Source organism: Salvelinus sp. IW2-2015, unplaced genomic scaffold (assembly GCF_002910315.2).
Source record: "Salvelinus sp. IW2-2015 unplaced genomic scaffold, ASM291031v2 Un_scaffold1783, whole genome shotgun sequence".
NCBI classification, from domain to species: Eukaryota; Metazoa; Chordata; class Actinopteri; order Salmoniformes; family Salmonidae; genus Salvelinus; species Salvelinus sp. IW2-2015.
The window spans coordinates 81360-106993 of NW_019943158.1; the positions used below are offsets into that span (position 1 = coordinate 81360).

Genomic DNA, 25634 nt, shown 5'->3' on the forward strand with positions numbered 1-25634 from the left:
AGAGAGGAGGTTTAGAACTCAGTTGAAGAAGGTTGAAAACCGTTCTTTCACAGCACAATCATTAAAGGAAAAATTCCTATATCTATAGACTCCTTTCTGAGAAAGGAAAGGCCCCCCCCTCCCTCTTTCTCCTTTTGGAAAATAATCTGGAAAAATACCTTGTCTGACTATCAGAAATGATGAGTAATGGGCGGAGGTTCGACAGGGTATACTGCCCTCCTCCTAGTAATGTAAAATGAAAGAATCGAATTAACAAATTTTTGTACAAATTTTATTACACTCCCTTGAGACTCCTAAAATTGAAAACAGACATTTCCTCCTAACTGTAAAAGATGTACCTCTGAAAGTGGAGCCTATATGCATGTATTTTGGAGCTGTAGGGAGATTGCCAGATTTTGGCAGATCTATACATACTGCTTGCACAGAAAATACTAGATGAACAGTTTGATATGACCCGTGTTCTATCTTCTTATGCCCAGCAGGACTTTGTTCTTGATCCTGACAGAGAAAATTTGCTCATGACCATTACATATTTTGCTAAGAAATGTATCCTTCTATTGTGGGCCTCTAGTACCTCTCCTACATTTATAAAATGTGGATTGACCAGATTGTTGACTTTCTCCTCTTGAAAAGCTCACTTATGACGCCACAGAGACAGCCCAAGTTTGATATGACTGCTGGTTCCACTACTCCACTATATCTCAAATTGGACAGAGTGAATGGGGGATCGGGAGGTGAGCAGCATAGCGTGTTGTGTAAGGTGCTGTAAAATCTAAAAAAACTAATCTGGCTCGTCATCTCAGCTAAGGCTGGAATAGCAAATAAGAACTTGATAGTGCTGCTGCAAGTTCTACATTTTAAATGTTGTTATAATTATTATTTGTGTGTATGTGTGTATGTATGTATATGTAGGTATGTATATATGTGTATATATATATATATATATATATTATACATTTATTTTATTTATTATTATTATATTTTTATTTTTTAAAGTCCGTCACATCTGTGAATGTGGAATGGTGTTTGGTTGGTTGTTTGAAAACGTAATAAACTTTAAATTGAAAAAAAAATACAGGGAACAAAGTGGAAGACCAGTTTCAGGTGTGTGTGTGTCTGTTCCTGTGGTGCTAAGTGGAAGACCAGTGTTTAATTTGACACATGCCCCTCTGGATTTTAAGCGCTTGTGCAAGTTGAGTGACAGCCATACATTTGTGAAATTTTACTCTCTCTCGCTCCCGCTCTCTCTCTCTCTCTCGCTTCCAGCTCTCTCTCTCTCTTCTTCCCCGCTTTCTCTCTCTCGCTCCCAGCTCTTTCTCTCTCTCGCTCCCCGCTCTCTCTCTCGTCTCCCGCTCTCTCTCTCTCTCGCTCCCCGCTCTCTCTCTCTCTCGCTCCCCGCTCTTTCTCTCTCGCTCCCGCTCTTCTCTCTCGCTCCCCGCTCTTTCTCTCTCGCTCCCGCTCTTTCTCTCTTCTCCCGCTCTCTCGCTCCCCGCTCTCTCTCGCTCTCTCCTCTCTTCGCTCCCGCTTCTCTCTCTCTCGCTCCCGCTCTTCTCTCGCTCCTGCTCTCTCTCTCTCTCGTCCCGCGCTCTCGCTCCCTGCGCTCTCGCTCCTGCTTCTCGCTCCCTGCTCTCGCTCCCTGCTCTCCGCTCTCGCTCTCCCCTCTCTTCTCTCCCCTCTCTCTCTCTTTCTCTTCTCTCCTCTTCTCTCTCTCTCTCTCTCTCTCTCTCTCTCTTCTCTCTCTCTCGCACCGCTCTCAATCTCCTCTCTCTCTTGGTCCTGCTAGCCTACAGTTAACGACTAGCTGGCTAATGAAATGTGTCTTAATAGCTGTGCTGAGGACCTGAAATAGTAGACCCTTGAGAATCGTTATTTACTGTTCTTTAAGAGTGGCTGGCCTGTCCAGTTGAGTTATGACACTGCCATGTGGTTACAGTTGACAAGGAGCTAGTTTGTTCCAAGTTCACGTCACGCCACTTGTATACATGTGCTCACATGCTATTGTTGCCTTGATAGAGTCGGGGGGCCTTGATAGAGTCGGGGGGCCTTGATAGTCGGGGGTGTTTTCCCAGTCCTCTGTTTGGTTTAGACCCCCTGCTCCATCTCTCCAGAAACACCGGATCCTTAGATTACGGGAGATCCTATATTGAGTTAAGGGATCAGAATGTGTTAACATAACACAGTGACGTGTATGAAAGTGTTCACGTACAGGTGAGAGTAAAGTACACATGTCGTGTTGTCATTGGATAATGCTAGCTAGCCAATGAATGAAGCCACAGGAATTTCTGGTGAATAGTGCCATCTTTGGCCAGGGTACGTTGGAGAAGTCCTGGTGGGAAAGGCTGTCTCTTTTGGTATCAATACAATGGACCCATGTGTCTGCCGAGGCTGGGTAGACTCATGGCATTTTAGGGTGGCGTGGATGTTTTAAAGGTTACATGAGACTGTGTGTGACCTGACAGGTAGGAGGTCCCTTGCGTTGCATGTCAGGTAATATTTGTCTGTCAGCATATGGCCTTTGACCTCTTTTCTCTCCTCTGACTACCACGTAATCTACACCATCCACCGGAACCCACCGGAACCCACCGGAACCCACAACCACACGCAGATCCAGTTCCCCTGCTCATAGGGACCCAGCGTCCCCGGTGTCTGTGTGCATGCTTGTGTTGTTAGTGTGTGTGTGTGTGTGTAAGCGAGTGATCTGTGCCTAAGGACAACTACAGAATGAGAACTACAATGCTTTATCTTTTAGCTCGTCCCAGTTAGTAACTCTGGTATTAGCTTTCTGAGTAGAAGTGGTGGTTACTACTGCTTCTCTCTGCTTCAGCTCTTTGACATTGCTGTTCTTTCACCTTGTAATAAAGAGGTGTATTGTGATGTGCTGACTACAGCTGTTCTCTCTGTTTTGGTGGTTTATGTATATACATGGGGAGGGGAATTAGTGTCATGTTGATAACTTCAATAATTGATATTGTCGTTAAGGTAAGGAGAACCGGTACACTGTATCAGTTAGAAGACAACAGGATGACATCAGGAACAACAAATAGCACAACCAACACATCTCACATGAATGGAAAACAACTCGTTTATGTCATCTCGAAATAGACTTCTTCCTTTATGYCCATTCATCTTGCCGCCCACTCACCCAGAATGCTTTGTGACCCTGCGAGCGCAGAGTTGATAGGTTTTCCCTGTGTAGCCAGAGACGGCGTACCACCAGACGACCGCCACACACAGGAAGTTGTCTTCATAAACAACGCGTCCTCATAAACCCACAAACAGATGTGGCGTCGGTCAAACCCACAAAACACTCAGATTTGACTCGGTGTTTCACACCTTTTACAAACAGCACCAGAACAAGATGTATCTGCTCTGTCAGCAATACTTAATAGATTCAGATGTTTCCATATGCATTCAGGACGTCTTTCTTCAGAAGTGCAGATGGGCCAATTTACTGCAGATGTTTAGCATAGTGTCATTGGCAGTAGATCTGCTGTGGTTGTGACAGGACTTCACAGGACTACAGTACACATTTGCTCTGAAACAAGCTGTTTCCTTCATGTTGTGAGTTTGTTCGCGTGTGTGAGAGAGAGCGAGCGAGAGGGAGGGAGACGTTCCATTGTTGAGGTTTTACAAGATAAGCCAGCTGGTTTCCAGGGACTATTTTTAGCTCAAATTGGACCCCTTTTGGGYCGTATTCTGACGGGTGTTTTTATTTAGCATGAGTCCCCCGGAACACCGTGTCACCACGGATCACTTCACTTCCTGTCACATGGGTCATTGTAGGGTCAACACGTCACACACATACATACACACACTCGCGCACTGAGAATGATGTGACACACACACTGAGTATGACATCTGAGAGGAAAGGAATGGGAAGGTGAGTTTTATTTTCCTGAATTGCAGCAGGTGGCCTACCCAAGTTCCATTGTTATTTTCCAAGACTTTTGATAAAACACTTTTCTCAAATTGGGCTCAACTTAAACAAATTAGTAGTATTACTGTACAAGGTCTACAGAGTTTCTGTCTTCTGTACAGCGATAAAACATGAACCTTCATCACCATCTCTTTCCTCGGGTGGACAACATAACATGTCTTTGTAGAACGGATGTTCTGTAAGAAGTGGTGAGKGAGTTGGACTTGAGACCCGACCAATGGTTGTTGTCACACTGATGCAATACGGAATGCACTTAGCTGGAAGTCGTGCTTAAGATATCACCAGGTAGCCAAATAGATGCTATGTAAATATGTACATTTCTGTGACGGAGGGCGCCTGCTAAGCAAATGGATTATATGACCTTTGTAAACATMATTTAGATATGATAAGCCTCCCTCAAAAAAGTTTTGTCTTCATGACAAGTTGCTTTTCATTATTTAGCTGCATTACTTTGGTTATGTCAATGATTTACTGAACATATTTTCTATCTATTTTTTCCAGTTAAGTGTTATCGTCCAATCACGCACCCTTGCCAATAGTTTTGCCRAGTAACATGGGTTTCTTACCCAGTGTCCTCTCACCTGAACTTAGYCTGGGCTGTGGTCCAATCAAAAGTCTCCGTTAGCTATTGCGTTGCTGCTTGGCAATGTGGCAGCTAACGTGTCAAGTCTTGTTTCAGTAAACAGATCCTAAATAAAAATAAAAAAAAAACATCTTACCCTGCCTACGCAGTCTACACTTACTTTGAACTTTAACTTTCTAACTTTCTAACCTAAGCAATATGTTACTAATGGTATGCATTTTATTTTCCCTTTATACATCTTGTCTCATCGCTGCAACCCCCCAACGGGAGAGGTGACGGAGTCATGTGTCTTCAACACCCGCCCGCTTAACCCGGAATCCAGCCGCACCAATGTGTCGGAGGAAACACCGTTCAACTGGCGACCGGGTCAGCCTGCAGGAGTTGCTACGACGTGATGGGCCAAGTAAAGCCCCCCCCCCTCTGGGCCAAATCCTCCCTTAACTCGGACGACGATGGGCCAATTGTGCGTCGTCTTATGGGACTCACAGCCGGGTGTGACACAGCCCGGGAATGAACCTGGAGCCTTAGACCGCTGCGCCACTCGAGTGGCCCCATTTTACCTTTAATTTAACAGGGAGTCGGAAGGAGTCCTGGATCTTAAAATTACCAACAAATTACACATTGGAAATACACACACAAACAAAACAGACAATACAAAAAAAAACAATCACATTCCTCAGCAAAGAGGTCCTCAATCAACACTCTGAACTGCCGAAAGACACCATTTGTAGGGAACTCTGAAAATTGCACACCATGCATGGAACAAAGTAACTAAAGGTATACAGTGGAAATGCCCAGATATTTGTAAGCATGGACATGATCAATGTGGGTACCATCCAAGGTACATATGCTTAAATCATTAGAATAAGTTTTGTGTGCTCAAGAAAACATCTACTTTGTTTTACCCGCATTCAATACTAATTTAAGGTCAAAGGTTTTCTGTAAAACAATGAAAGCAGACTGGAATACACAACAGTATCATCCACATACAGGTTCAGGTTAATGTTATTGACAGAAAAGCCAATATTGTTAATGTATACAGTAAAAAGTACTGGACACAGAACTGACCCCTGTGGGACACCTTTTGTTATATTCAGAAAACTTGATTTAACACCATCCGTAGACATGCAGTTCGATCTGTCAAGTAGTTTCTAAACCAGTTGCATGCACTCTGGTCTAGGCCAATTGAAGAAATCCTCTGAATTAGCAATGAGTGATCAACAGTATCGAAGTCCTTCGACAAGTCTGTGAAGAGGGCAGCACAATGTTGCCTTTTATCCATACAGTTAACTACATCATTTATAAGATAGGGACGCAGCAGAGATAATGCTATGACCTGGTCTAAAGCCAGACTGATGAACATTCAGAATACAATTCATAGATGAGAAGGATCTTAGCTGAGAATTAATCAAGAATTCTACACCGAACAAAAATATAAATGCAATATTCAACAATTTCAAAGATTTTACTGCGTTACAGTTCATATCAGGAAATCAGTCAATTGAAATTAATTAAGCCCTGTTCTATGGATTTCACATGACTGGGAATACAGATATGCATCTGGTCAAAGATACCTTTAAAAAAGAAATTAAGTAGGGGAGTGGATCATAACACCAGTCAGTATCTGGTGTGACCACCATTTGACTCATGCAGCACGACACAACTCCTTCACATAGAGTTGATCAGGCTGTTGATTGTGGCCTGTGGAATGTTGTCCCACTCCTCTTCAATGTCTGTGCAAAGTTGCTGGATTTTGGCAGGAACTGGAACACGCTGTTGTACACGTTGTTCCAGAGCATCCCAAACCTGCTCAATGGGAGACATGTCTGGTGAGTATAAAGGCCACGGAAGAACAGGGACATTTTCAGCTTCCAGGAATTGTGTACAGATCCTGGCGACATGGGGCCCGGCATTATCATGCTGAAACATGAGGTGATGGAGGCGGATAAATGGCACGACAACGGGCCTCAGGATCTCGTCACAGTATCTCTGCATTCAAATTGCCATCGATAAAATGCAATTCATCCATGAAGAGCACACTTCTCCAGCGTGCCAGTGGCCATTGAAGATCAACATTTCACTGAAACTGATTACGATGCCAACCTGTAGTCAGGTCAAGACCCTGGTGAGGACAACGAGCTCGCAGATGAGCTTCCCTGAGACGGTTTACAGTTTGTGCTGAAATTATTTTGGTTGTACAAAACCACAGTTTCATTAGCTGTCCAGGTGGCTTGTGAAGAAGCCGGGTGTGGAAGTCGGATTTTAAACACATTTTTAGAGAAAAATGCTTTTTTGTGCGTATTGAATATTTCTGGGATCTTTTATTTCAGCACATGAAACATGGGACAACACTTTACATGTTGATGCAGTGTTTACGTTCTGTGTTATTGTGTATTGTTCAACAGATAATGCCTTACATCATTGTATGCAGTGGAATATTGTCTTATTCTATAGATCCAGCTGGTTTGACACTGCACTCACTAGCCTGTCTGTCCTGACTAACATAGTCTGGTTTAGAGTAATGACTGGTCCATGTGCAGTTACACTACATTATCAGCTGTGTGTAGGTTGTCAGCTGTGCATGTGTCTGCTCACAGTGTGTGTGTGTGCACTTTGTGTGGTTTATAGTGATATGTAGGCATGCTTTTGTGAGGTGTGATGTGTTCCATGGACTGTATAGATAATGTGTGTGGCACTCGCTCAGACAGTTGGTGTGCAGGCCTAGATCACACTGTCTTTAGAAAAAGGATACAGTGGGCTTGGCGAAAGTATTAACCCCCCTTTGGCATTTTCCTATTTTTTGGTTCCTTACAACCTGCAATTACAATAGAAAAAATACAATTGGGGGGGGGGTTTTTATCATTTGATTTACAACAATGCCTACCACTTTGAAGATGCAAATATTTTTTTCTTGTGAAACAAACAAGAAATAAGATAAACAAACTGAACTTGAGCGTGCATAACTATTCACCCCCCCAAGTCAATACTTTGTAGAGCCACCTTTGCAGCAATTACAGCTGCAAGTCTCTTGGGGTATGTCCTATAAGTTGGCACATCTAGCCACTGGGATTTTTTCCCATTCTTCAAGGCAAAACTGCTCCAGCTCCTTCAAGTTGGATGGGTTCTGCTGGTGTACAGCTACAGTATCTTTAAGTCATACCACAGATTCTCAATTGGATTGAGGTCTGGGCTTTGACTAGGCCATTCCAAGACATTTAAATGTTTCCCCTTAAACCACTTGAGTGTTGCTTTAGCACTATGCTTAGGGTCATTGTCCTGCTGGAAGGTGAACCTCCATCCCAGTCTCAAATCTCTGGAAGACTGAAACAGGTTTCCCCTCAAGAATATCCCTGTATTTAGCACCATCCATCATTCCTTCAATTCTGACCAGTTTCCCAGTCCCTGCAGATGAAAAACATGGTGTTCTCAGAGTGATGAGAGGTGTTGGGTTTGCCTCCAGACATAGCGTTTTTCTTGATGGCCAAAAAGCTCAACTTTTGTCTCATCTGACCAGAGACCATTATGTTTCCTCCATCATGAGTTCCTCCAATGCTGGTTCCAGCTTTCTCATATGCTCCTCCTATCCCATAGTTTCCTCCATATGTTCCTCCATATGCTTTCCTCCTATGTTCCTATATGTTTCTCCATATGTTTCTCCATATGTTCTCCATATGTTCCTCCATGTTTCATCCATATGTTCCTCCATATTGTTCTCCATATGCTTTCTCCATATGTTCTCCATATGTTCTCCATAATGTTCCCTTCCATATGTTCCTCCATATGTCCTCCATATGTTCCTCCATATGTTCCTCCATATGTTTCTCCCATATGTTCCTCCATATTTCCTCCATATGTTCATCTACCGATACTGTTCTCCTATGGGTTCGCATATGTTCCGCCATGATGATTCTCTCCACATGTCTTTTGACGAACACCAAACGTGTTTGCTTTTTTTGTTCTTTAAGCAATGGCTTTTTTTCTGGCCACTTTTCCGTAAAGCCCAGCTCTGGAGTGTGCGGCTTAAAGTGGTCCTATGGACAGATACTCCAATCTCTGCTGTGGAGCTTTGCAGCTCCTTCAGGGTTATCTTTGGTCTCTTTGTTTCCTCTCTGATTAATGCCCTCATTGCCTGKTCCGTGAGCRTTGGTGGGCGGCCCTCTCTTGGCAGGTTTGTTGTGGTGCCATATTCTTTAAACATTTTTATAATGGATTTAATRGTGCTCCGTGGAATGTTCAAAGTTTCKGATATTTTTTTATTACCCAACCCTGATCTGTACTTCTCCACAACTTTGTTCCTGACCTGTTTGGCGAGCTCCTTGGTCTTCATGGTACCGCTTGCTTAGTGGTGTTGCAGACTCTGTAGCCTTTCAGAACAGATGTGTGTGTGTGTGTATATAATGAGATCATGTGACAGATCATGTGACACTTAGATTGCACACAGGTGGACTTTATTTAACTAATTATGTGACTTCTGAAGGTAATTGGTTGCCCCAGATCTTATTTAGGGGCTTCATAGCAAACGGGGTGAATACATATGCACACACCACTTTTCAGTTTTACATTTTTTAGAATATTTTGAAACAAAAATAAAAACTTATTTCACTTCACCAATTTGGACTATTTTGTRTATGTCCATTACATGAARTCCAAATAAAAMATCGATTTAAATTACAGGTTGTAATGCAACAAAATAGGAAAAMCGYCAAGGGAGATCGCAAGGCACTGTAGGCTGTACTGTTGGACTCATTTGCTGWAGGATTCTCTAGAGCACAAATGAAAACAATGTGGCCTCTTGGGATGTGAGTGGAATATCATACCAGAGTGTAAAATGGAAACATTGCTGGAAGAGGGTATSTCAGACGTGATGTTTTTGACAGGGTACAATAGTGCCCATGCTGAAATCCRATGACACAGTTTTGCTCTCTGATGCTGTTAAATCTCTTCAATACAATCTCTAGAATGTTTGTTTGAAAAAAAGTTTGAAAATTGCAGACACTCCATTTTTGAGACGTTCTGTTCTTTGTGACTTGGAGTGACGTGACCTTGTGGTCCAGCAATATTCACYCATCCCATTTGCAAAGCACAGTGTTTTTAAAAACAGATCATGTCAAATAAATATGTACATAATACATTATGTAAATAATAAATTATGTAAATCTGTCTGGACGTGAATTGTGAACCTCTGTCAACGTCTTGCCAAATGAATGTTTATAGATGTGATTATACCATGGCATTATGGAATTCTCATTTCTGATTGGCTTGAAGGGCATTCTAGAGCGTTCATTATTTCCTTACAGTGCACGGTTTATCTGCACGGTCAAATTCAATGGCTATAGTTCATTCTTACATGTTCTATATTTGAGCTGCTTTTGAAAGCAAAAGTCAAATTTGTCATTGTTGAGTTAGATTTTCCTAATAGCAAGCTAGGACTGATGGTTTGGTTAGCTAAACGAGCAAGTCTGTGTTTGGTTATCAAGGCAACTACTGTATCTATCTAGTCAACTCGCTAGCTACTTCAGTGCATGTTGAACACATTTCTAGTGCCAAATTAACGCATTTCTGGCAGAAAATGTGTTAAAATATAACCATGGTATAATAGGGATAATCAATTAGAGGCTCTATGCATTTTCTGGAAAATAATATAACTCTGTGGAAGGTGAGTTCCACCTCTTCCACGTCAKTCATTATTTTACGCATAGGCCCTTGTTCATTATCCCTTACTTAATACACAAGACTTGACGCCTGCGACCTTTAACCTGAGTATGACCTTTAACATTTGATCTTTRAACTCTCTCTCCAGACCCCTGTCTGACAGTGATGCCTCCATGCATGGGTGATGCAGACCGTTTCAGCCTGGAGGCCCTCCGGGTCATTCACAAACAGCTGGATGACGACAATGACGGGGGAATCGAGGTCAACGAGAGTGTAGAGGTGAGTAATACTAAAACTGGATTAGTCTATGTACGKGACATTCGCTGATCATTTGTGATACCAAGTCATTGGTGTTATCAAGTCATGTATGTGACCTGCTTATTTCTGTTACAAATCATGTGTGTAATTTGGTCATTGTTGTTATGAAGTCATCTCTGTTACCAAGTCACTGGTGTTATCAAGTCGTCATTGTTCCCTGGTCATTTCTGTTTTCCAAGTTATTTATTTTTTATGATATTGTTTTGAGTATGCATTGTTAAGGTGGGAATGATTTGTGGCTTTAAAGGTTGACCTGAACTTGGCCTTAAAGCCTTACAGCCTCATAAACAACGCCATAAACTAATGGAATAATGTTTGCAAGCCATTATCAGCTTAGGAAGCTAGTGGATAGATAGTGGAGATAAGAGAGGGAGAGAGATAATTATAATATGATAGGCCTTTTTCAGTGTGATTGACAGTAAGACCACCATGACCTGGTCTGACCTATACCCTCTTAGTGCCCTCTTAGTTGAATAAAAAAACACATTTATTGTGTGTGTGTGTGTGTGTGTGCTTACACATTTGTGTTTGTGTGCCCATGCGGGATGACGGAGCAAGGTATTGCCCTGCGACTTTAAGGGTAAAGAGAAGCTGCGTAAAAGCCCATGTTTATGGCCCCAGTAGGATTTGATGGCTCTTCTGGAGTGCAAGGAAGCAAAGAGTTGCCCATTCTGCCAAGACATGAGCTGTCCTCAGAGCAGCCCTTAAGAGGACGGTTGTAGTGTCACTAGAGATCCCCAGTGGTGTACGACTAGGTGTAGGGTGAAGTTKCACCTAGATGCTGATCTTGGGTGATTTTTATTTTTTTCCCATTTTCTCCGCTAATGGTTAAGGTTAGGATTTGGGGAGGGGAATTTGATCCTACATCTGTACCTCAAGCGAAACTTGACACTAGAATGTGTGACTATTCCCAGGGAGATTGACACACTCAGGCCTACATGTGACATGGTCTGCTCTTTTCTGTTCATGCTGTGTTAGGAGCCTAACCGTCTGAGAAAATTCACTGAGTGTACAAAACATTAAGAACACCTGCTCTTTCCGTGACATAGACTGACCAGGTGAATCCAGGTGAAAGCTATGATCCATTATGGATGTTAGATGAAGGGGAGGAGACAGGTCAAAGAAGGTTTTTTAATCCTTGAGACATGGATTGTGTATGTGTGCCATTCAGAGGGTGAATAGACACAAGATTGAAGTGCCTTTGAACAGGGTATGGTAGTAGGTGCCAGGCACACCAGTTTGTGTCAAGAACTGCAATGCTGCTGGTTTTGTCACTCTCAACAGTTTCCAGTGTGCATCAAGAATGGTCCACCAGCTACAGGACATCCAGCCAACTTGACACAACTGTGGGAAGCATTGAAGTCAACATGGACCAGCATCCCTGTGGAACGCTTTCGACACCTTGTAGAGTCCATGTCCCGACGCATTGAGGCTGTTCTGAGGGGAAAAGGAAGGTGTTCCTAATGTTTGTTATACTCAGTGTATATACATTTTTCCCAATAACTTAAATGCCTTTTTGAGAGTTTGTTAGAAAATTGGTGAAGTAGGTGTTGACGGGGTTGACGGTGACTTGGTCGAGTGTGCAGCGTTACACGGGTGACTGGGGTTGACCGGTTGACGGTTGACGGTGACGGGGTGCCGGTGAGCGGTGACAGGGGGTCTTGGCGTGACGGGGTTGGCGTGACGGGGTGACGGGACGAGGTTAGGCTCAGGTGACGGGGTTGACGGGGTTGACGGGGTTGACGGTGACGCGGGGGTTGCGGGTGACGGGGTTGACGGTGAGGCGGGGGTTGCGTGACGGTGACGGGTTCGTGACTGAGGGTGACGGGGTTGGCGGTGACGGTGAGTGACGGGGTTGTACGTTGACAGGGTTTGGCCGGTGACGGGGTTGACGGGTGACGCGGGTTGAGGATACAAGGGTTGGGGAAAGGGGGCCACTTTAGGGATGTCCTCACCCCCTGCCACACACATCTTGCCCATAATGTGGGAGTGACACCAGCGTTTCCCTCTACACACACACACACTCACATACACACACCCACACACACACACACACACACACACACCTCAATCTCTCTTCCTGGCAGTAGTGAGGTAACGGGTGACAGTGATGACGTAACAGGGTTGACAGTAACCTTGTCACAGAGGGACAGGGGACATAATATGGTGATAGTGACATCAGTAGTGAGGTGGTTCTAGTGTAGTGTAGGGCTACTGGATAGTATGAACCAGTAGTGAGGGGTTCTAGTGTAGTGTAGGCTACTGGATAGTGACACCAGTAGTGAGGTGGTCTAGTGTAGTGTAGGGCTACTGGATAGTGACACCAGTAGTGAGGTGGTTCTAGTGTAGTGTAGGGCTACTGGATAGTGAAACCAGTAGTGAGGGGTTCTTGTGTAGTGTAGGGCTACTGGATAGTGACACCAGTAGTGAGGTGGTTCTAGTGTAGTGTAGGGCTACTGGATAGTGACACCAGTAGTGAGGTGGTTCTAGTGAGTGTAGGGCTACTGGATAGTGACACCAGTAGTGAGGGGGTTCTAGTGTAGTGTAGGGCTACTGGATAGTGACACCAGTAGTGAGGGGGTTCTAGTGTAGGGCTACTGGATAGTGACACCAGTAGTGAGGGGGTTCTAGTGTAGTGTAGGGCTACTGGATAGTGACACCAGTAGTGAGGGGGTTCTAGTGTAGTGTAGGGCTACTGGATAGTGACACCAGTAGTGATGGTTCTAGTGTAGTGTAGGGCTACTGGATAGTGACACACGTAGTGAGGTGTTCTAGTGTAGGGCTACTGGATAGTGACACCAGTAGTGAGGTGGTTCTAGTGTAGGGCTACTGGATAGTGACACCAGTAGTGAGGGTGGTTCTAGTGTAGGGCTACTGGATAGTGACACCAGTAGTGAGGTGGTTCTATGTAGTGTAGGGCTACTGGATAGTGACACCAGTAGTGAGGGGGTTCTAGTGTAGTGTAGGGCTACTGGATAGTGACACATAGTGAGGTGGTTCAGTGTAGTGTAGGCTACTGGATAGTGACACCAGTAGTGAGGTGGTTCTAGTGTAGTGTAGGGCTACTGGATAGTGACACCAGTAGTGAGAGGGGTTCTAGTGTAGTGTAGGGCTACTGGATAGTGACACAGTAGTGAGGGTTCTAGTGTAGTGTAGGGCTACTGGATAGTGACACAGTAGTGAGGTGGTTCTAGTGTAGTGTAGGGCTACTGGATAGTGGACCATCACCTGTTTGACTGAGTGCGAGTTGGACCTCAGTCAACAAAGTTATACGAATAGATTAGCTATTTTTTATAGATGTGGATTATTCATATTATGACCAATTTTCTTAATATTAAGTTACTTTTTACTTCAGTTGTGGGGTTGTTGCTTTGTTGTGATTTCCTAGCTGGTCTCCAGTGTAAATCATAAGGGCTCTGTGGTACCCATAGACATGCCTGGAACACACACACACACACACACACACACACACACACACACACACACACACACACACACACACACACACACACAGGCATAATTTATTGAGGAAGGATAGCTCAGCGAGTTGTTGACATGTGCTACTGGTCACCACCAGAGGATCCATGGCTAGATATTCAGACCTCCTAAAAACACACACACTGCCCCCCTGCCCACCCAGCCCCTTCATCTCTCACGCACACACTGCCCCCTGCCCCACCAGCCCCTTCATCTCTCACGCACACACTGCCCCCTGCCCCACCCACCCCTTCACTCTCACGTACACTCCCCCCTGCCCCACCCAGCCCCTTCATCTCTCACGCACACACTGCCCCCCTGCCCCACCCAGCCCTTCATCTCCACCACACACTGCCCCCTGCCCCACCCAGCCCCTTCGTCTCTCACGCACACACTGCCCCCCTGCCCCACCCAGCCCCTTCATCTCTCACGCACAACCTTACAGAAGTTCAGAGTGTGTTGTTTGAAAGGGCAGGAGAGGCTCATGGGATGACTCCTTCGACCCAACTGGAATCCAACTCAGACAACACCCCTTTGTATTGTGTGCGTGCGTCCTGTCCATTTGAGCTAATGTCCTAGTCATTTGTCAGGTGACTCAGCTATTTTCAAAAACTCCCGTTGGATAACAACATCAATAGCAAACAAACTGAAGTTGTGCAACTTGTCAATGTGTTTGTTAACAAATAAACGTCCACTGTTTAACTTTGTCATTGTGTTTGCTAGGAAACCAACTCAAGTGGAAATGGCAATCATTTCTCCTGTTCAGCCATTTAGGAGAATTACAGCTGATAGATTTGACTAAAACACTGAATACTAACACTCCCACTTGTCTCACTAGCACTGACTTTACTGACAGTTGGTTTGAGTAAAGATTTTACGTAATTCACTTACTAGCTACCTTGAGATAAATACACTGGTTGTGGCTCTGGATAAGATCGTCTGCTAAATGACGAAACCATCTACTGTATCTATGACCATATTCATTGCTGAAACATGAAAAGTTATTTATTCTCAGTATGCTTGACATTGCCTTCCAGTCACTGATCTCAACCACAGCAAGACCACAAATGATCACACAATAATACCGTAGACGCCCAACCACAAACCACACTGAGAACCACGTTGAGCTAATCCTCGAAGGTAACCTCTGGTTTTAGAACCACGTTGAGCTAATCTCGAAGGTAACCTCTGGTTTAGAACCACGTTGAGCTAATCCTCGAATGGTAACCTCTGGTTTAGAACCACGTTGAGCTAATCCTCGAAGGTAACCTCTGTTTAGAACCACGTTGAGCTAATCTCGAAGGTAACCTCTGGTTTAGAACCATGTTGAGCTAATCCTCGAAGGTACTCTGGTTTAGAACCACGTTGAGCCTAATCCTCGAAGGTAACCTGCGTTTAGAACACATTGAGCTAATCCTCCAAGGTAACCTCTGGTTGAAAACCACGTTGAGCTAGTCCTCGAAGGTAACCTCTGGTTTAGAGCCACGTTGAGCTAATCCTCGAAGGTAACTCTGCGTTAAGTAACCCACGTTGAGCGAATCCTCGAAAAGGTAACCTCTGGTTTAGAACCACGTTGAGCTAATCCTCGAAGGTAACCTCGGTTTAGGAACCACGTTGAGCTAATCTCTGAACGGTAACTCTAGCGTTCTAGAACCACGTTGAGCTAATCCTCGAAGGTAACCTCTGGTTTAGAACCACGTTGAGCTAATCCTCGAAGGTAACCTCGGATTTAGAACACGTTAGCTAATCTCGAGTAACCTCTGGTTTAGAACCACGTTGAGCTAAGTCCTCGAAGGGTAACCTCTGGTTTAGAACCACGTGGCTAATCCCGAAGGAACCTCGTGTGTTTAGAACCACGTTGAGCTAATCCTCGAAGGTAACCTCTGGTTATAGAACCACGTTGAGCTAATCCTCGAAGGTAACCTCTGGTTTAAGAACCACGTTGAGCTATCTCGAAGGTAACCTCTGGTTTTAGAACACATTGAGGCAATCCTCGAAGGTAACTCTGGTTTAGAACCAGTTGAGCATAATCCTCAAGGTAACCTCTGGTTTAGAAACCACGTTGAGCTAATCCTCAAGGTAACCTCTGGTTTAGAACCAAGTTGAGCTAATCCTCCAAGGTAACCTCTGGTTAGAACACTTGAGCCTAATCCTCCAAGGTAATCTGGTTAGAACCACGTTGAGCTAATCTCCAAGGTAACCTCTGGTTTAGAACCAACGTTGAGCTAATCCTCCAAGGTAACCTCTGGTTTAGAACCACGTTGAGCTAATCCTCAAGGTAACCTCTTGGTTTAGAACCACGTTGAGCTAATCTCCAGGTAACTCTGGTTTAGAACACGTTGAGCTAATCTCCAAGGTAACCTCTGGTTTTGAAAACACGTTTGAGCTAATCCTCCAAAAGGTTAACCTCTGGTTTAGGCAACCACGTAGCTAATCCTCCAAGGTAACCTCTGTTTAGAACCACGTTGAGCTAATCCTCCAAGGTACCTCTGGTTTAGAACCACGATTGTAGCTAATCCTCCAAGGTAAACTCTGCGCTTTTAGAACCACGTAGCTAATCCTCAGGTAACTCTGGTTTAGAACCACGTTGAACTAATCCGAAAGGTAACCTCTGTTAGAACCACGTTGAGCTAATCCTCGAAGGTAAACCCTGGTTTACAGCGGTTGGAGGGTATGGGTAGGGGAGGGATGGGTAGGAGAGATGTATTGGGGGAGTTTAGGGTGGGGAGGGTGGGGTAGGGTGCAGAATAGCAGGCTTTATTATGGCGTAGCAACACAACTCGTGCCAAAATCAACTCATGCTGTTCCCAAGGCGATTGGAGCTTTTAAGGTTTTGTAGTGTTTCCCATACCTGTTTCCTTGGCAATGGCGGTTGTTGCTGTGGCTATTCAGGGGCTGTTGTGAGGGGCTAGAGAAAAGCAGGTTGTTGATGTAGGCGTGTTATGGAGGAGAATCTAGTGTACCAGAGAAAGACCTCTGGCGGTTAGGCGCTATGTGGAGGAGAACACGTCTAGTCTGCTCAAACACCATATTCACAACACCTGTGGCTCGACCATAGAGACTAGAGTCGACCGATTAGGATTTTCAACGCCCATACAGATTATTGGAGGACCAAAAAAAGCTGATACCGATATATCGGCCAATTAAAAAAAAAAAAATTATTTTATTTTTATATATATTTGTAATAATGACAATTACAACAATAATGAATGAACAATGAATCCTTTTATTTTAACTTAATATAATACATAAATAAAATCAATTTAGTCTCAAATAAATAATGAAACATGTTCAATTTGTTTCAATAATGCAAAAACACATGTTGGAGAAGAAAGTAAAAGTGCAAATGTGCCATGTAAGAAAGCTAACGTTTAAGTTCCTTGCTCAGAACATGAAACATATGAAAGCTGGTGGTTTCAATATTCCCTGTTAAAGTTGCGTTTAGGTTTAGTATTATAGGAATTATGACGCGTCGACTATTTCTGCTTATACCATTTGTATTTCATATACCTTTGACTATTGGATGTCTTATAGGCACTTGGATTTCTTATAGTATTGCCAGGCTAATCTCAGGAGTTGATAGGCTTGAAGTCATAAACAGCCGCTGTCAACACACATTGCTAAAGAGCTGCTGGTAAACGCAGTAAAGTGCTGTTGAATGAATGCTCTACGAGCCTGCTGCTTGCCTACCACCGCTCAGACTGCTCTATCAAATATCAAATAAGACTTAATTATAATAACACACAAATACGGCTTTTTGGTCATAATATGGTCAAATCAGAAACTATAATTTCGAAAAACAAAATGTTTATTCTTTCAGTGAAATACAGAACCATTCCGTATTTTATCTAACGGGTGGCATCCATAAATCTAAATATTGCCTGTTACATTGCACAAACCTTCAATGTTATGTCATAATACTGTAACGCAGCCTTCCTTCCTCTTCCAAAAGAGAGAGTTACGTAGCAAGGATCGGACCAAACGCAGCGTAGCCAGCTGCAACATGTTTAATAGAAAATGTGAACACTTACAATAACAAAATAATAAATGTGGCAAACCTGATACAGTCCTAAGCTGCGTGCAGAGAAACACAAAGACAGAAAACAACCACCCACAAAATCCCAACACAAAACAAGCCACCTATATATGATTCCCAATCAGAGACAACACAAAACATCTGCCTCTGATTGAGAACCATATTAGGCCAAACATAGAAACAGACAAACTAGACACACAACATAGAATGCCCACCCAGCTCACGTCCTGACCAACACTAAAACAAGCACAACACACAAGAACTATGGTCAGAACGTGACAATTACGTACAATTCTGGCAAGTTAATTACGGTCTTTGTTAGGAATAAACAGTTCGCAACGAGCCAGGTGGCCCAAACTGTTGCATATACCCTGACTGCTTGCACTGAGCGCAAGAGAAGTGACACAATTTCCCTAGTTAATATTGCCTGCTAACATGCATTTATTTTAACTAAATATGCAGTTTTAAACATATATATACTTCTGTGTATTGATTTTAAGAAAGGCATTGATGTTTATGGTTAGGTACATTTGTGCAACGAATGTGCTTTTTTCGCGAATGTGCTTTTGTTAAATCATCACCCTTTTGGCGAAGGTGAAGTAGGCTGTGATTCGATGATAAATTAACAGGCACCRCATTGATTATATGCAACGCAGGACAAGCTAGTTAACCTAGTAATATCATTAACCACGTGTAGTTAACTAGTGATTATATGATGATTGATTGTTTTTTATAAGATAACTTTAATGCTAGCTAGCAACTTACCTTGGCTCCTTGCAGCCACAAGGTCCTTTTGACGCTGCACTCGCTTAACAGGTGGTCAGCCTGCCACGCAGTTTCCTCGTGGATTACAATGTAATCGGCCATAATCGGTGTACAAAAAGGCAGATTACCGATTGTTATGACAATTTGAAATCGTCCCTAATTAATCAGCCAACTTCTAATAGATCTCACATCACACTGAAAGTCACGTCTGCTGGTATCCATGATTCTCTACAATGTCATAACTCTATACCTCTATTTAACTTCAGTTAGTTTATGTTCACACGGTGTCAGTTTTATTGCCGTCTGTAATGATAGAATAACCAGTAATAATAACCAAATGTATTTTTCTTTTTGCAGTTTATTAGAGAAGACATGAAGCAACAACAAACTAACAAACACAGTAACCTTCACAGGGAAGACCAACACATCACTGTGGAGGAGCTGTGGAAGGGCTGGAAAACCTCAGAAGGTAGGAGAGAGATAGAGGGAGGGGTTGTTTAAAATAGGGAGGGAGAGAGGGTACATGGGAGGGAGGAAGGGAGAGAGGGTACATGGGAGGGGGAGGGAGAGAGGGTCATGGAGGAGGAAGGGAGAGAGGGGTAGCATGGGCAGGGAGGAGGGAGAGAGGGTAATGGGAGGGAGGAGGGGAGAGAGGGTACATGGGAGGGAGGAAGGGAGAGAGGGTACATGGAGGAGGAGAGGACAGGGAGGAGAGAGGTACATGGAGGAGGGAGAGGGAGAGAGGGTACATGGGAGGGAGGAAGGAGAGAGAGGGTACTGGGAGGGAGAGGGTAAGGGAGGAAGGGAGGAGGGTAAATGGGAGAGGGAAGGGAGGGGGGTAAATGGCAGGAGGAAGGGAGGGGGGGTAAATGGGAGGGAGGAAGGGAGAGAGGGTAAATCAAACAAACTTTATTTGTCACATGCGCCGAATACAAGCCCTTAACCAACAGTGCAGTTCAAGAAGAAGAAAATATTTATCAAGGTGTCTAAAATAAAAAGTAATAATGAAAGTAACACTAACAATAACGAGGCTATATACAGGGGGCACCGGTGCGAGTCAGTGTGCAGGGTACAGTTAGTAATGAGGCTATATACAGGGCCACGGTACCGAGTCAGTGTGCAGGGGTACAGGTTAGTAATGAGGCTATATACAGGGGCCACGGTACGAGTCAGGTGCAGGGGTTACAGGCAGGTTGAGGTAATCTGTACATGTAGGTGGGGGCGTAGTGACTGTACATAGGTAACAAAACAAACAGTGAGTGCAGCAGTGTACAAGGCGGGGGTGTCAATGTAATTGTCCGGTGGCGATTGTTATGAATTGTTTCAGCATCTAATTGCTGGGGAAGGGTAATGTGGAAGGAGGAAGGAGAGGGGGAAATGGAAAGGGAGAGGGGGTAAATGAAGGGAGAGGGGGTTAAAATGGAAGGGTAGAAGGGGTAAGGAAGGGAGGGTAAATGGAAGGGAGAGGGGTTAAATGGAAGGGAGAGGGGGTAAATGGGAAGGGGAGGGGGTAATGAAGGAGAAGGGTAACGGGAGGAAGGAAGGGAGAGAGAGGGTAAATGGAAGGGAAGGGGTAAATGGAAGGGAGAGGGTAAACGGGAGGAGGAAGGGAGAGAGGGAGAACAATGGAAGGGAGAGAGGGGTAAATGGAAGAAGCAAATGTCAATTTAGTCTCTCTGTCTGTAGTTTCATAACTGGGACGACGGAGGACATCGGTCCAGTGGCTGAAGGAAGCTGTGGAGCTGCCTCGTACGAGAGGAGCTTCAGAGAGTTCCGGATCGTGGAAACACTCTTCCCGGTGACTACATTACCACACCACACAAGACTGATGGGACACAGAATCATTACCACACCACACAAGACTGATGGGACACAGAATCATTACCACACACACAAGACTGATGGGACACAGACATTACCACACCACACAAGACTGATGGGACACGAATCTTACCACACCACACAAGACTGATGGGACAACAGAATCATTACCAACCACACAAACTGATGGGACACAGAATCATTACCACACACACAAGACTGATGGGAACAGAATCATTATCACACCGCAAAACTGATGGGACACAGAATGTCACAGACAACATCCAGAACACCACTGAACTGAATCGTGTCTTACATGATGCGTAAACAGTGGTATTTTGTGTGATGGGGAAGATGTCGCCTTGCGCTGCTTTATCAAGATGTAGACTACAGTGGGGAAACAAGTATTTGATACACTGACATTTTGCAGGTTTCCTAATTACAAAGCATGTAGAGGTCTGTAATTTTTATCATAGTACACTTCAACTGTGAGAGGAATCTAAACAAAAATCCAGAAAATCACATTGTATGATTTTTTAAGTAATTAATTTGCATTTTATTGCATGACATAAGTATTTGATACATCAGAAAAGCAGAAATAATATTGGTACAGAAACCTTAGTTTGTAATTACAGAGATCATACGTTTCCTTGTAGTTATTGACCAGGTTTGCACACACTGCGCAGGGATTTTGCCCACTCCTCCATACAGACCTTCTCCAGATCCTTCAGGTTTCGGGGCTGTCGCTGGGCAATACGGACTTTCGGCTCCCTCCAAAGATTTTCTATTGGGTTCAGGTCTGGAGACTGGCTAGGCACTCCAGGACCTTGAGATGCTTCTTACGGAGCCACTCCTTAGTTTCCCTGGCTGTGTGTTTCGGTCGTTGTCATGCTGGAAGACCAGCCACGACCCATCTTCAATGCTCTTACTGAGGGAAGGAGGTTGTTGGTCAAGATCTCGCGTACGGCCCGTCCATCCTCCCCTCAATACGGTGCAGTCGTCCTGTCCCTTTGCAGAAAAGCATCCCCAAAGAATTGTTTTCCACCTCCATGCTTCACGGTTGGGATGGTGTTCTTGGGGTTGTACTCATCCTTCTATTCCTCCAAACACGGCGAGTGGAGTTTAGAGCAAAAGCTCTATTTTTGTCTCATCAGACCACATGACCTTCTCCCATTCCTCCTCTGGATCATCCAGATGGTCTTGGCAAACTTCAGACGGGCGGACATGCGTGGCTTGAGCAGGGGACCTTGCGTGCGCTGCAGGATTTTAATCCATGACGGCGTAGTGTGTTACTAATGGTTTTCTTTGAGACTGTGGTCCCAGCTCTCTTCAGGTCATTGACCAGGTCCTGCCGTGTAGTTCTGGGCTGATCCCTCACATTCCTCATGATCATTGATGCCCCACGAGGTGAGACTTGCATGAGCGCCAACGAGGTGTGACTCATCTGACTTCTTCCTTTTCTAATAATTGTGCCAACAGTTGTTGCCTTCTCACCAAGCTGCTTGCCTATTGTCCTGTAGCCCATCCCAGCCTTGTACAGGTCTACAATTTATCCCTGATGTCCTTACACAGCTCTCTGGTCTTGGCCATTGTGAGAGGTTGGAGTCTGTTTGATTGAGTGTGTGGACAGGTGTCTTTATACAGGTAAGAGTTCAAACAGGTGCAGTTAATACAGGTAATGAGTGGAGAACAGGAGGGCTTCTTAAAGAAAAACTAACAGGTCTGTGAGAGCCGGAATTCTTACTGGTTGGTAGGTGATCAAATACTTATGTCATGCAATAAAATGCAAATTAATTACTTAAAAATCAACAATGTGATTTTCTGGATTTTTGTTTTAGATTCCGTCTCTCACAGTTGAAGTGTACCTATGATAAAAATGACAGACCTCTACATGCTTGTAAGTAGGAAAACCTGCAAAATCGGCAGTGTATCAAATACTTGTTCTCCCACTGTATATGCTAAACGGTTTCAGGTTCAGGTTGAAAGTTGAACGGCACATCATAAACACAGCTCAATATGTTACTCGAACCAATGCTTCCTTCTGCTGGATATGTGAGGTAGTGCAGGTGGGATGGGAGAGAAGTGATCAAATCACACACTAAACAATATGCCCACTTCGACTAACAATCTCCCACCCGTGTAGCTAGATGGTCACGTTAGTGCAGTTTAGACATCCCAGTTCATGTCAGACCGGAGTCAGCAGGTGATTGTTATAATAGTACTTTAAATGGACTTGAACTTGTTAGACGGGACCGATGACACGAAGGGGAGAGTCAGAGCAGTTATATTAGAATCTCTTCAGGAACGAGACTCGCTGAGACTCCATGTACTCATGTATGGAAATGACTACATGGTTTGAAGGGGGTCAAGGGTGGTTAATACCGACGTGGGTGCTGACTCATTAAATGATGTCACAGGAGTGGATTGGGTGTCGCTGGCTGCCATGTTGTCTGACCCTGTTTATGATGGTGGTGGTGGAGAGGAGTACACCGACATGTTCAGACACACACAGCGCGCACAGAACACAACAACACAAACACTGACGCAACACCACAACACACACCACTGACGCACACTGACGCACAACTGATGCACACTGACACACACTGAACACAAACACACGCATGCACGCAACTGACACACACACACGCATGCACGCCACTGACACACACACACACACGCATGCACGCACACTGACACACACACACGCATGCACGCACACTGACGCACGCACACGCATGCACACCTACGCATGCACGCACACTGACACCACGCACGCACATGACACGCACGCACGCACGCACGCACACGTGACACACACACGCACTGACGCACACACTGACACGCACACACTGACACGCACACACTGACACGCACACACTGACACACACTCAGATGCCAACGCCTGTTCAAGACAGACCTTGTCTGACTTGGTCATGTATCACATACTGTGTAGTTGGTTGATCAGAGTTCTATTCTAGTTCTCAGTGGAGGATGTCGTTCTCAACACGTTTCATTTTCTCTCTCTGTTTCAGATTAGCGGCGAACGAACCGTCGTTTATGTCGGGTCGGCTAAAGATATTAGACCAGCGGCACAAACAGAAACTGAATCTCAAAGCGCTAGACGCTGTGCTCTTTGGCCCTCCCTCACGTAAGTACAACATACGTGTATATATGAGAGTGTTTGGTGCCACTACGGGGGTGTCTGGGTAAGAACCATGGTTACTCATCATATGTCTTCTTCCATCAAGGAAATGATCAACAATATTACTCTGATCTGCAGACCCCCATCTCTACATTCACCAGGACCTTTTTACCAAACCATCAATCCAAAGATACCATACATACTATAGTATACTTTTCCTGTAAGGTCAATACGTCCGTAATGCTTTTTAACGTATGGGTGGTCACGGGAATCGAACCCACTATCATGGCATTGCAAGGGTCATGCTCTACCAACTGAGCTGTGCTGGACCGCCAATAAACAATGTTTCATTCCATCCCTCTCTCCCCCAGGTCCGCAACACAACTGGTTGAAGGACTTTGTGTTGATGGTATCTATAGTGATTGGGGTGGGAGGCTGCTGGTTCGCTTACATCCAGAACAAGTCTTCCCGGGTCCACATGGGACAGATGATGAAGGACTTGGAGAGCCTGCAGAGTGCTGAGCAGAGCCTCATGGACCTACAGGGACGGTACGTAACCTAGTAGTTTTTATTAAGGTTTTATAAAGGGTGTGTATACTTTTATATAGATGTTACAGGTATTGTCCTGACCTCACTAGAAYACCTAGCCACCTAGTTAAAAGGTTCCGATCTCTTTGTGTAACATCTGATGCATTGGACTGGGCCCAAGGTTCGGGTATATTACGTGAAGTAGGTTGTTTTTGGATGGTGAAGATGTCAGGTTTTCATGGCTCTCCCCAGGTTGGAGAAGGCGCAGGAGGAGAACCGCACGGTGGCGGTGGAGAAGCAGAACCTGGAGCAGAAGATGAGAGACGAGATCAGCGGGGCCAAGAAGGAGTCGTACCGCCTCCGGGAGCTCCGTCAGGGTGCCGAGTGTGAGCTCAGCCGCCTCAAATACGCAGAAGAGGAGCTGGTGCAGGTAGGAACCATTGAGAGTGTGTCGCATGTCATTAAGGTTGCAAAACTACCGGTCATTTACCAAAGTTACCAGAATGTTAACTAATTTTGGTAACTAACAGGTAATTTATGGAAACCGGTAATTTAATTTGGTAATTTTTATAAGTATCCTCATTAGCTAACGCCATAATTAACAAGACATTACAAACAACCACAATCAAGACATAAACATTCAACAAGTAGACAATACAGATAATTAAAATACCACACAGGAAACGCATCTAAACTTCTTATGGATCAAATCTCTGCGGGATCGATTTGACAACATCCGGTAAAAATGCAGAGCGTGAAATTCAAAATAAAAAATTTAAATATTTAACTTTCATACATTCACAAGTACAATACACCAAATTAAAGCTTAACTTCTTGTTAATCTAGCCACTGTGTCAGATTTCAAAAAGGATTTACGGCGAAAGCAAACCATGCGATTATCTGAGGACAGAACCCCATCAAACAAACATTTCAACCCGCCAGGCGMGACACAAAACTCAGAAATAACGATATAATTCATGCCTTAACTTTGAAGAGCTTCTCCTGTTGGCACTCCAATATGTCCCATAAACATCGCAAATTATACTTTTGTTCAATTAATTCCGTCTTATATCCCCAAAATGTCAATTTATTTGGCGCGTTTTATTCAGAAAGACACTGGTTCCAACTCGCCCAGCATGACAACAAAATATCTAATAAGTTACCTGTAAACTTTGTCCAAACATTTCAAACAACTTTCCTAATCCAACTTTAAGTATTTTAAAACGTAAATAATCGATCAAATTTAAGACGGGATAAACTGCGTTCAATAGCAGATAAAATGAAAGTGGAGCTAGCTTCAGGTCACGCGGCCCCAARCAAAAGAGTACACTTGGCTATACACCCAGAAAGGAAAGGAAAGCTACTTCTTCAT

General features: G+C 44.3%; 1 protein-coding gene across 1 annotated transcript in view; it reads left to right on the top strand.

Moving 5' to 3' along the window:
• Window positions 1-25634, top strand: part of LOC112071954 (stromal interaction molecule 2-like) — a 95422-nt gene that overhangs the window by 53900 nt on the left and 15888 nt on the right. The window contains 8 exon segments of the mRNA XM_070439579.1: window positions 10321-10451; window positions 19126-19237; window positions 20455-20514; window positions 20517-20566; window positions 21044-21045; window positions 23625-23740; window positions 24106-24283; window positions 24515-24692. Of these exon segments, the coding sequence (XP_070295680.1) occupies window positions 10321-10451; window positions 19126-19237; window positions 20455-20514; window positions 20517-20566; window positions 21044-21045; window positions 23625-23740; window positions 24106-24283; window positions 24515-24692 (827 nt within the window).